The sequence below is a fragment of the Monopterus albus genome, unplaced genomic scaffold (assembly GCF_001952655.1).
Source record: "Monopterus albus unplaced genomic scaffold, M_albus_1.0 scaffold456.1, whole genome shotgun sequence".
NCBI lineage: Eukaryota > Metazoa > Chordata > Actinopteri > Synbranchiformes > Synbranchidae > Monopterus > Monopterus albus.
Window position 1 is genome coordinate 111,789 of NW_018128336.1, and position 12,445 is coordinate 124,233.

The 12,445-nt window shown below is 44.8% G+C and overlaps 1 protein-coding gene across 1 annotated transcript in view; it reads right to left on the bottom strand.

Annotated features, from left to right (window-relative positions):
- Nucleotides 1-121: 121 nt before the first annotated feature.
- Nucleotides 122-12,445, bottom strand: part of camk2b2 (calcium/calmodulin-dependent protein kinase (CaM kinase) II beta 2) — a 31,779-nt gene continuing 19,455 nt past the window's right edge. Inside the window, exons 13-20 of the mRNA XM_020587403.1 lie at nucleotides 11,296-11,333; nucleotides 6,074-6,142; nucleotides 4,756-4,800; nucleotides 4,246-4,294; nucleotides 3,219-3,294; nucleotides 1,932-2,026; nucleotides 1,609-1,845; nucleotides 122-584 (exon numbers count right to left, since the gene is read on the bottom strand). Coding sequence (XP_020443059.1) covers nucleotides 1,610-1,845; nucleotides 1,932-2,026; nucleotides 3,219-3,294; nucleotides 4,246-4,294; nucleotides 4,756-4,800; nucleotides 6,074-6,142; nucleotides 11,296-11,333 — 608 coding nt within the window. The 3' untranslated portion in view covers nucleotides 122-584; nucleotide 1,609. The remainder of the gene's footprint in view (nucleotides 585-1,608; nucleotides 1,846-1,931; nucleotides 2,027-3,218; nucleotides 3,295-4,245; nucleotides 4,295-4,755; nucleotides 4,801-6,073; nucleotides 6,143-11,295; nucleotides 11,334-12,445) is intronic.

A 12,445-nucleotide genomic window follows, 5' to 3' on the forward strand; every position in this document is an offset into this window, starting at 1 on the left:
AGAAAACCTCCACTGAATAACAAAACAGAAGGGATCATTAAAACGCCCACCGCTCTCTCTCTCTGTGAGACGCACTGCTCAGTTCACACAGGCAGCCGGAGTCGTGCAGAAGAACAGCCACTGTGCTCATCATATAAAAGAAGCAGAAGAAAGGTTTCAAATGACTAATCAATACACTGTACAGATGTCAGAGCACAATGATAGACTGCAGCCATAGTTATACTAGAAGTAAGGAACAATAACGCTATGTTGGAGAAGTAAAAGGGGGAACGTTCAACAGGAGGGTGCCACACTGCAGCCACACACAGGCCGACTGAAGACAAGACGCAGGCTGAGAGTTTCTGTTCCGATCCGCCCTCTGCTGCACTGACGGGAGCGTCGGTGTCTGTTGCTGAGTTTGTAGACAGACAGAGAGAGAAGAGCGAGGTGGGCGTGCGGAGCGCAGGAGGACGAGCACCACTCTTCAGACTCCTTGAAGGCTCCCTCTGTCCACCCGCGCCTCTCTCTCCGACCTGACTCTCGCTCTCAGATTATCCACTCATCCGCTTTCTGCTCCTCTCTGCCTCCTCTTCAGCCTCACATACCTGCAGAAGAAAAGAGGCCAATGTTAGCTCACGTCCTTCAGGGCTGTGGTGTTTCTATAGTGAGAGCAGACACGTCATCTGAGCCCTGACCTCACTAAATGTGTCTTTCTTTCTCCTGTGTTGTCAGCAACACACATCTGGAATCTCACATCCAAATGCACTAATGCAACCAAAACTCCTGGCCCACATCTCAGGACCAGCTCCAGCAGAACAGCAACCTGTAACACCAGGTAGCATCTCACTACAGACTGTTACTGTCTCTGAATTAGCTTTTTTATTTGTTTGGCATCAGACGAATACACTGTAAATCCCCCCTGGAGCACAGTGCGATCCCAAACGCACAAAACTACACACCGAGTGTCAACAAATAGGTCCAGTTGTTTTTCAGCATTGCTCCATATAGTTTTACAGGAGCAGTGGGGACACAGCCTATGTTTTTAATCTGTTTTGTCATCCTAATAGTTTCATTATTTAAAAAAATGTTAATTTTCCTTAATATGCGGTGCAGAAATTCATTTGGCTGCGTTGTTCTAATTTGAGCTACCATGCAGGCGGTTTCCACCTACACATTTGTTCTAATTTGAGCTACTCTCTGTACCATGCAGGCGGTTTCCACCTACACAAGCTTTGGTGTGTTCCAGAGGTTTAAACTAAAGGAGGCGTGGGAGACTCACTGGGGACACACAGAGAGTTTCCTCTGTTGGAGCTGATACACCCTCTACTGCCCTCTCTCGTCAACTCTGGCTGCCTGACAAAGGTTTTGGAGATGTTAATTCACATGTATATATCTGTTGTAGATACCTACATCAACACGTAGCTGACTGGGTTCAGTTTTGGAACATTAACTACGCCGATTTCACAATCAGCAGCAGTTCCACTGTCTGTGAATCACTCTGATACTGGGGAAAACCTAAAAACGTGATGATTCTGGTCTCACGTTCTACGAGAGTTTACAGATGTTTACTTGAGACGAACAACATCCTTGCAAAGCGTCACTGAACCTAGAAATAAGTGCTTCAGGTACCTCATCCCTGCAGTGGGGCAGCAGGAGCTCCTGAGCAGTGGAAGTGCACGTTCTGCCACCGGCTGTCCCTGCGGTGCCATACCCTGGTCTCCTCTGACTGGCTGGAGCGAGGACGGCCCTGCCCGTCCACGAACTGAGTCAGGCGGATGTAGGCGATGCAGGCGGCGTCTTCTCCGATCATGTGCACGTGAGGGTTGAGGATGGTGGTGTGGATGGGCTTGCTGTTCTTGGAGAGGACTGACAGGACAGAAAGGAAGCATTTACATCTCCCAGCGGCACCATAAAGGTGCATAAAAACAGAAATGACACTTTACTCATCTTACGATTGTCAAAGTAAAATCTGTGGAAGTCCATTCCCTCCACCAGGTTACCCAGCCCCTCGGGCTCAAACGAGGTCAGACCAGGGTCACAGATCTTCCTGTAAAAACATGCAGGTTGAAGTTGGGACATTCGTAGATAGGGTGATTTAAAAGAGGTAAATGTAACAATAATGCAGAAAAACAGAAGAAGATGTAGAAAGTGTGACGTTTGAGGATGCACATTTCCACCCAGAAACATGTGATGAAAGTAAAATACTCACAGTAGGTCACTCAGCACCTCCTCCCTGTGACTTCATAGGAAAATATTTTGACCATCTCAGCTTCGACGTCCTTACGGTTTTGATTTGTACATTTCACTTAGTCACTCAAGAGATTCTGACTCGTTTGTCACTTCATCGCTCATCATTTCAGCTTAGTCCAGATTTTAACAGTCACACAACCAGTAAGACAATGTTTGATCACTGTGACTCAGTACTGTTACGTTTTGAATCATTGTCTTTTAGTTTTGGCTTAATGACTGTGACTTAGTAAGTCCAGATTTTGTTTCTGTGTCTTCACATCTCACACATTTGACTTAGTGTCATAACTGTGTCAGTACTGTGACTCGGTGACTCCAAACTCTGACTCTCTGCCTGTTAAATTTGACCTCATGCATGGAGAAACTACCTGAAACGTTTGGCTCACAGTTGATGTGTCTGATCATTTTGACCGTGTAGTGTTAATCAGTAAATCATAATGATGTTACTTATGCATAGAAACTCATTTTTATCTAAATATTTTGAATTGATTTCTCATCATTGCGACACAGTAACTCTAAATCATAACTAGCAGCAACACATTTTCACTGCGTACTCCCCAAACTTTCTCTTATCTGTTATCACAATGACTTACTGTGTCACAACTAGAACTTATTTAGTGGTGGAGATTTTGACTCTGATGAACATCTGTATATTTTTGGCTAACTATGAGTGTTTGTATTTTCATCATGCAGAATGCTCCATCTCTGTTCTCCTTTTCTTTGTGGAAATGACCTTCCCTCACTGTGACCCCCACCCCCCACTCAATCTGCCGAGCATTATTCCAATTTGTGTGGTTGATAGAGTGAGAGGATGAAACAGCGGCTCTAATTACTCTTTAACCTTTTAATACGCAGACAAAACACACGTATGTCGGTCAGATTAATGGTTCTTTACGGCTGACGGAGACCTTTAAAATCACATTTTCCTCCAGCTGGTGAAACTCCTGTTTGGAGATTTACATGGAACAAGACAGAAGGAGAGGTGGACTCACGCGTAGGCCTCAAAGTCTCCATTGTTGACAGCTTCGATGAGCTGCTCTGTGATCTTTATGATCTCCTGTTTGCGAGCTGCACAGAAGAAACAAATGCACAGTGAGAACGATGTGAGTGGATTCCATCAGTGGGCGTAATAACAGCAACTCTCTGACAGACATTAGCGGACGCACCGAGGGTGGATGCAGCTCAGTTCAGACTCACCTGAGAGCTTGTTACTCATTGTTAGTCATCTCTTTTTAAAACCTCCTCTATGCCACTGCACATAAAAAAAACTACTTCCATGCGAGAAGTTGTGTTGTTCCCTTCAAATAATCCTCGTTACAATCCTCCTACACTGTCAAAAATAACGTGCCACTTCCAGCTCCGTCTACCCGCCGTGTCTGCCTCCACCCATCATCCATCACTGCTGTGAGCATGTGAGGCTGCTCCAGCTCCACTATTCTCGTCCCAGCTCTTTAGACGAGCTTTACTGTCCTCCTCCCCTCGCTTCCTCCTGACACTGAAAGGAAAGTGTAGCTCACTCTGTCTCCCTCCCTCCCTCCTCCTCTCTCTCTCTCTCTTGGTTTTTGTTGTTTACTTTCCTTTGTGCCTCGATTTGCACACACCACCTCACTTCAGCTACAGTATCTTCAGAAAGTATTCAGACCCTTCACGCTACGTTACATCTGAAATGAATAAAATCATTTCTGTCCATAAATCCAGTAGCTGCTTATCTTAGCTTAGCATAAAGACTGGAAACAGCTAGCCCAGCTCTGTTCAAAGTCTCTAACGCCCACTGTGCAAAAGCTTTTTTCATGTCTGAATGAAAAACCAGAGAGTAAAGATTACAAACTGGAGCTGTGGGTTATGTACCAGAGTTTCTGCTGGCTGCTACTTCAGGAACACGAGAGTGGCATCAAACTTCTCATTTAACCCTCGGCGTGAAAGCAAATATGTGCATCTCCACAGTGTCAAACTTTTCCTTTAACTACAGCAGCGAGCAAACGGACTTTGTTTCTTTCCACCACACAGTGTGCGACCTACCTTTCACATCTTCATCCTCGATGGTGGTGTTGCTGCTGTCAGATGATTCCTACAAAGTGCACAGACAAAAATACTGATTACCAACAAACAGAAAACACATTCAGGCATGTGTACATCAATAAGCTCTGACACACATACACACACAGTCTCTGTCATCATATATCTACTCCATGACTATATCTTCACACCACAGTTTTACAAAAAATACAAATGACAACGTGTGCATGTGACTCAGCAGTGCACTGTGGGCTGAGCGGTGTCAGTGCAGACCACTGAGCTCCACTTGTCTGGACACACAGGGGCAGTGTAAGACAAGCCAACACCTCACAGAGTCACCGCCGATCTCACTCTCCCTCCATCTCTCATACATAAATATACAAACAGATACATTCAACAAAATGCACACATCCTGCAAAAGGAAAAAATCCAGCACACAGGTCGAGAAACAAGCTGAGGACGAGGATGACAAGTGAAACACAAAACCGAATGAGGGAGAGGAGGAGGATGTACCTTGATCCCATCTACTGGGTTATGGATAACAGTAGTCTGAGGCTCCTGGAGGAAGAGTGGAGAGAGAGAGATGAGTGGAGGCACGAATGGAGATGAAGAGAAGCAGTAAAGAGGGAATGTTTAACGATGTCGACGTGAGAGTTTGAGAGACATAACATCAGCTGAGAGCAGGATGCGAGTAATATATGAAAACAGGAAGAAATCAGTGAAATATTCTCATCCTGAGGAGAAGACGTCCTGATTGGTTTGGAGTTAATGGTAGCGGAAGACTGCAAAGGCCGCCGCTGCTAATGAGTAATCTCATGTCATTTAATACTGTAGTAAAGTGTGAAGCAACACTCATACAGCTGCATGCTGAACTGTGCAACATGCATATTATTAAACCTGTGTGTTCGCTGTAAATTTAAACACATCTGAGGAGGCTTAATTCAACATTTTGGGAAATGCACTTATTTGATTTTCCAAGAAGACTGACACCACTCTCATGTATTTATGTTACGTCTGGCGTCTGGTGACGGTGATGGTTGCCGAGCACAGTGTAAACAACCTGGCTCAGATCAAATCTACCTCGAAAGCTCAGAACACTTTACATCCCATTCACTGAATCTACACACAGCGAAGACTCGGCTGCTGCGTTTCCAGCCTCCTGTTTTATGCACATTTTCAAGTGGAAAAGCTGGAAATTTGAGAAAATCTTGAACTATAGATCATTATACTTGGATGATGTGAGGTACAACTGTGCCCTCTTCCTCTGTAACCTGACTGGAACGTTAGCGCCACCAGCTGTTTGTCCTAATATTCACATAACATGTTTTCTGTTGTTAACTGGGTTAAGTTTTGCTCTACAACAGAAATACAGCGATTAACACAAAGGGGGGATTTTACACTTTAAAACTAACTTACTACATTTATCTAAGATGGAGATTTGAAGCCTAACATTAAGATCAGCACTGTAAATTTTGTCTTTGATTAGCTACATTGGAAGTGAATTAGTAAGAGAATGTTTAATATCCGTTATGATCAGAAGGAAAGATGAGAACAAGCTGAACCCGACAGACACAAAACTGTGAACTGATCCTTTAACTCTTGGTAAGAAAGGAATAAGTCCACTTCCCAAATTGTCAGACGATTCCTTTTAAAGATGCAATTTAAAACGTCTGAGTCTTAGCAGCAAGTTACTGTGATCCATTGTCCAAACACACACACTCCTGTCGCCCTCTCTTTCACACACACACACACACACACACACACACACATACAGAAACTGCATTTTGAGAGTGTTTCTGACAGACGGACGGACGGACACAGAGCTGCATACCAGCGCTGCAGAGGGGACGTTGCCTTTGGGACTGGTGACTATGCTGTTTCTCGTGCTGTTTGTCTGAGGCTGTGCAGGAAACACAAAGTGCTGTATTAGTGCTCAGCAACAATGGTGAGAGGTGCCATCTGCTGGTTGTAGAGTGGGTGGTTACCCTGGTAAAAAAAACTGTGTAATACAAGTAAAAATAGCAGCGTGCTCCAGAGATGAAAACAATAGATAGAGAGAACAGAGTCCTGTCATCCAGAGTCTGAGAGCGGCCGCACATTTCTGACTACAGCTGGATGGTTTTAAACGCCTCATCCTGTCAGTTCGTTTCTATCTGAGGTGAAACCAACCAACGGATGCTGTTTGCCAAACACCAGTGATAGCTGTGCACCTCTGCCACATCTGTCAGATATACAGAAACAAGCATCACATCCATTTTGTCACATGCTCCTCCAACAGACAACATCTCTCAGTGTAAACAACAGTCAACTGCCTCGTTTCAGCAGAGGAAGACGGAGAGAGCGCTTATGAAAGGCTGAACAGGCCACACACACGGTATACACAGCCAACAGCAAGCTAAACATACAGACACCCTGGTCTATAAGCACTCACACAGATGTGGCCAACAGCTCCTTTGCACAAACACACAAATGCAGGCACAACGCAGCTGCTTAATTTACTCTCTGTTTCCTGCTCCTCGCTCCCTCAGCGGGGTTGCCTGTAATTGATAACTGTGCTGGACAGAAATAAAACAAAATTCTGGCCATTATAAAAAGGAGTGGGCGAGAGACGTGGGCTTACAGATGGAACCACCCATTTGCACTGTACTGAGTAGGTCTGGGTGACTTCAGTCCTAGAGGAACAGAGGGTCATACAAAACCCAAATAGCTATTGTCAGTGCAGACGACCAGTATGCATAACAAACTATCCTCTGACTTTAAATATATAAAAACTACTAAGCTGACCCTACTGTTTTACATGAACAGTCCTGTTGGGTATGTTTTAGCCCCCAAATAATGATTTGACCAATAATCTGCTGGTCTTTGTTTCCAGTTACTGCTTATATAAAATGTCAGACAGTGCTGAAAAGCAGCTGCCACAGTTTCCCAGAGCCTGACCTGGTGTCATTAAATTGCTTGTTTTGTCAGACAAAGAGTCCAAAACCCAAAGATCTGCAGCACACAGTGCTATAAATCAGAGAAAAGCTGCATCCGAGAAGCCAGAAGCAGCAAATGATTGTGATTTCTGCTTGTGACATAAACAAATAGTTTGGAGCTGCTTACATTTTACATAAACATAAACATGTCACATCCACTGCTGCTCTGTCTCCATTTCTGTCACACTTTTATTCCAGCCACTTCTAACCTGCTGTTTTTCAGAGCCATAAAAGCTGCAGACAATAAAGCACCAAAGGTTTCACATCAAGAAGCTCATGCTCATTAGTGTGAGCCAATGGAAGGCTTTTAATGTGAAAACCAGTATAGGAAGTGTGGGTTCGTTGATGGTAACTTGGCAGCAATGGAAACAGAAGCAACAGGGAATAATTAGTGAAAGTAAACACAGTCTTTCTGTTTGAGAAAGCAGCAGCGTGGCGAGTGTGACATGGCTCTTATCGTGGAAATGTAGATAAGGCTGAAGGAAACAGCAGAGCAGATCATAACAGAGAGACAGTTCTTGGTAAAACAGTTAGGCCTGTTAAACAAAGCCTCTCTCTGCATTTGAGGCCACGGTGTCATCTTGGAGGGATTTGATGCTCTTGTTGAACATTTGCACACTTTTTTTTACTGACTCTGCTCCAGACTTATGTGGTTACTCCACATAATCTGATCACGGTCGTTCAGTCTTTCACCGCTGCTCTACTGGACAAATCGTCGCCCAGTGGTGTCACCAAGAATCAAAAGGCAAAACTCAGCCAGTGATTTTAAAGTACTAGATTTCCCCACTGGAGGTATTTGATGTGATGCTGATTCTGGTGACAGTGCAGCCAGAGGGATAAACAATAATCCATCTGTGAAGTCACATTTAAAAGCCACCAGTCTTCTTCTGTGGTGTCCCTATGTTCTGACTCGCAGCTGCTCTCCTGCAGTGCTGCCGCCCTGTGTGGGAAGGGTCGACAAACGAACCAGCATTAGTTTAGATGACCCTTACACTGTGGCGGTAAATTCATTCATAGCAACAAAGGAGGCTCTGATTTAACTAAACTTCCTGTTTATAGCGCCGATTCTCAACCTCAAAACTGAGGCACAATCCTTCAGTGAGTCTGTGGTTAAGGTGAAGTAGGAGCCAGTGATGGAGGGAGACGTTAGCTGAACCAGGGCCCAGAGGCTGAGACGTTTCTCCTCCCTGTTGGACACGAGGACAGTAGCTCTCCGAGACACCAACCACACAGATGGAGCAGCGTGCTGCACCATCTGAGTGTTCAGCTCAGGTTTCTGCTGGGAGGAGGCAGGTGATTTAGATCCCTACTAAATAAATTATCTTTCTTGTAACAGGTGCACAAATGACTAAAACACTTTTGCAGCGGTTCTAAGAGGAACTCTATGGAAATGAATGATGATGTTTAATTTAGCAGGAAATGTAGGCAAGTGCTTTGCTGAGCGTTGGACATCCAAGACTCTATCTGAAGCACACGGCTCTGTAAGTCAACCAGCGCGTTTCTGGCCACAGAACAAATGTAACTCCAGTTGTAACTGGTGTCCAGCAGCTCCTGGGAAAACATCTGGCTGTGTGGCCGCTGTCTGTTCACCCGCTGTGTCTGTGCAGTGGGTTTGTCGGAGCAGAACTAGCTGGAAATGAAGCTGATAAACGCGATGACACTGGACCAGAACAGAAAATGTGCTGCTTGTAAAACAGACCCACTACAGTCAAACATGAAGGAAGCTTGTGGATGATTCTGACATTTTCATTTGCCTGTTGCCACATCACTACCTCCTTCTCTCTGTAGCTCTGTGCGCATTATTTTTTACATCCAGTTACTGGGTGTTGCTTGACTTGTGTCTGTAAAGAACCTAATTTGCATGGTTTTATTTAGCGCACTCCCCAGTGGCTACTGTAAACCGGTTACAGTCATGAGATTCTGTTTTCATACCTGTCCTGGATGTTTTGTTCATATTCTGCTTTAATAAAGTCACTTGTTAGCACACAGCTGCTGGCAGCCAGTGCAGAGCAAGCAGCTAAAAATAAGATTTTAGCTTGGATATAAAAGCTCAAGGAACCAGTTCATCTCTAGTCCTGACTTCAATGAGAGAGCCAGGAGTCCTCAGCCTTCCCCTCCAGTAGTGAGCAACCATTACATAACAACATAACAACTGATCTGAACTTTCTTCATTCCTCAGACAGAAAAAAGAGCACATTCAGAGGAAACTGCTGGAAACTGAGACGTGAGTGCAACACAACGAGGGAAGCAGGAGAGACAAGGCCTGTGCTAATGCAGGGATGCTGAAACAGCTCCATGGTTTAGTGCATTGTGGCAGCAAAGGAGAAGCTGTGATTATGTAATGACAGATTCAGCATCTGGTGGGACATCATTTCAGATTAGCAGCAGGCCGCCCAATGAGGGAGGGGAGGGGCGGTGTGCAGACAAAGAAAGGGAGGAAGAGGAGATGCAGGTTAATGAAGGACAGTTTGTCGTAGAGAACCAGGTCGAGAGAGGCTGAGGAGAAGAGCGGCAGCCATCAGATGCTTCCCTCTCACACGTGAGCCCCAAAAGTCCCAGATAATGCTTCACCTCGTGGTTATCAAGTTTAAAAAGAACCATATCTGGTGCACAGGAGGTTTTATCTGGCATGAACAAGATCAATGTGTTATGCATTCAAAACACTTTCTTAGGGGAACTAGATCCATATCTTTAAACAAAACCATAAAACACGTGTGCATAAAACAATTATCTTGTGCAAGTCAGATCCACATGTTGTTGATATGTGTGAACAACGTCCACATCAAGTTATTATAGAGCGAGAACAAGACAGAGGTCTGGTAACAACAAGATGTGAGCTTGGACAAACGTGGATAAACTTATAGTGTTAGTGATGCATCTTTTGTTGTCTTGTGAAATTTGTGTTCTGCCAGTTCAAACTTTTATTTTGTAAGAACAGAATCCATAACCTTTTTACACAAATCATTATCTTAGCACGAATAAGATATGCATCTTGTGCAAACAGGGTCCATGCAAGTTGTTATTTTGTGAGGATCATATTGTCTGCATACAAAAAACAAATATGATCCTTTGGGACTTTGAGAGCTCTGTAAAAAGATCTGTACCAAACATCTGACCTGCCAGCGCACACTGAAGTGCTCATTCAGGTTCACACAGAGGCCTCACGCCGCTTCATGCCGGCACACATGCATAGCACAGCATGTACAAACACATGGACATGCATTTGTGACTGTGCAACACACTGTGAAGAGGAGAAGGAAGCTAACAGAGCTGCACCGATAATGTCAGTCACACAGATTCAGCATCTACTCTTCAGGAAATGAAACGGTGTTTGCTTTCCTTTGGCACAGAGGAATGTGTAGGGTGAGCCATGTCTGCAGTGGAGTGATGCTCGGTGCCAGCGGAGGTGCCTCAGAGTGGAGAAAGGGAAACACTGCCCCTCAAATCAGAGGAGAATAAAAGTGAGACAGCTCAGTGTCACATCTGTCCCATTGAGGTGGAAGTGAAAGAAGTTTTGTGGCGTATCCTCGTATTCCTGTTGACTGCGTGTTTTAATATATGTTTATAATGAGGATGGCCTTGGTAATGTTCTCTACTGGCTGTGTTTTAACATATGATGGCCTTGGTAATGTTCTCTACTGGCTTTATAAAATCCTGCTAAATAATTTAATAAGCACATACTAGTGTAGTGTGTGCTAGCTTGTGTTTTCTACATGATCATACTCTATATTAGTCTGGTTTATAGAAGGAGCCACTACTCTGGGATCCAGACAGAAGTACTGATGCATCTCCGAGGCAAAGCATGAAAGAACTACAGAAAAGTGAAGGACAGGAAATGACACACTACACTGTGACTTTAACGCTATAAAACCCCTTGAAAATTTAAAAGGCAATGCTACAGCACCTGACAAAGTCAAATCACTTCTATTACATCCGCCTTTGACTGAAGTATTTATGGAATAATGAAAGTAGTTCTGAAGGCGGAGGATGTCCGACCAGTGGAAGGGCAGCCAAGGATAAACAGAGGAGACACATGAAAATAAAAGAGCCGGGAGGGGAGGTAAAGAAGCTAGCTTACCTTGACATCAGCCTTCTTGTTGAGGAGACTCTTGGCTGCTGCAGAGAGGCAGAACGACACACCCTCAGATGGAAGAGTACACATCATACACCTTCAGATGACCACAGCTCTATAAATCTGCTGCAGCTGCACGCTGATGCATGCATTGGCTAAAAAACAATTCACCTCTCAAAAATGAACGTGCAGAGCACACACAGAGTGACAAGGCTGATCTCTCCACATGTCCTGCACTTCACCACCCTTAAAGGGAGAAATAAAAAAAACAGCGAGCAGGATCCATCCCTCCCTCAAGTAAAAACCTCCCACTGTTTGTCCTGTAAAAAAAAAACATTAAAGCCCAACGAATAAACACACATTAAGAACTCTCCATCCAGCTGGCACCTCCTCACCCTCCACTGCCCAGGGCATTAGATACGCAGAGGGCATCAGGGGAAAAGTCCAACTAATTCTCTGTATAATCCACGTACTCTCACACAGGCACAGACAGACGGAGGATTATGAGTGAAAGCATGAGGGAAGTGGGGCGAGATGCAGGTATGTGATAATGGGTGGGTTCATCTCAGAGCAGGCTGGATTAGCTGGAACCAGTTTCACTGACGGGCAGGAAGCGTAGTGACACTGTAAGGACATGAGAGGACCGACCCAGACCCACAGGGTGTGTTCTGGTGCTTAAATCCTTCTCATCATGATAAAATTGGTGGAAACATTGTTACATTGGGGGTAACACCGGAGCTCTGAGAGGACTCCCCACCTGTACAACTACGCTGCACAGTTGTTCTGTTTCTGCACCAAACTTTTAAAAGCTTCTCTCTCTCCTGGAACATCTGACATCTACACTGCTGCACACAAGCCAGACTGCATGCAATTTGTCTTCTAATTCCCCGCAGGCCAGACGGCAAGCAAAGACTTCTGAACAGCAATACCCTCTCTTCTCAGACAAGAGCTGGGGCTGCTTACCTTGGCAAACGTTTGAGAAGCATTAGAGGGAGAGAAAAGGATTTGGGAAGAGAGATTAGGACAAGCTGAGGGATACGGGGACTTTCTGTTTTAATCATGTTCGCCATGAGTTCAGGGAGACGAAGGGATGTTTTAAGAGCTGAGAGGTCAGAGAGAAGATGTTAACAGCTGCCTTTACCTTGCTCCACGATGC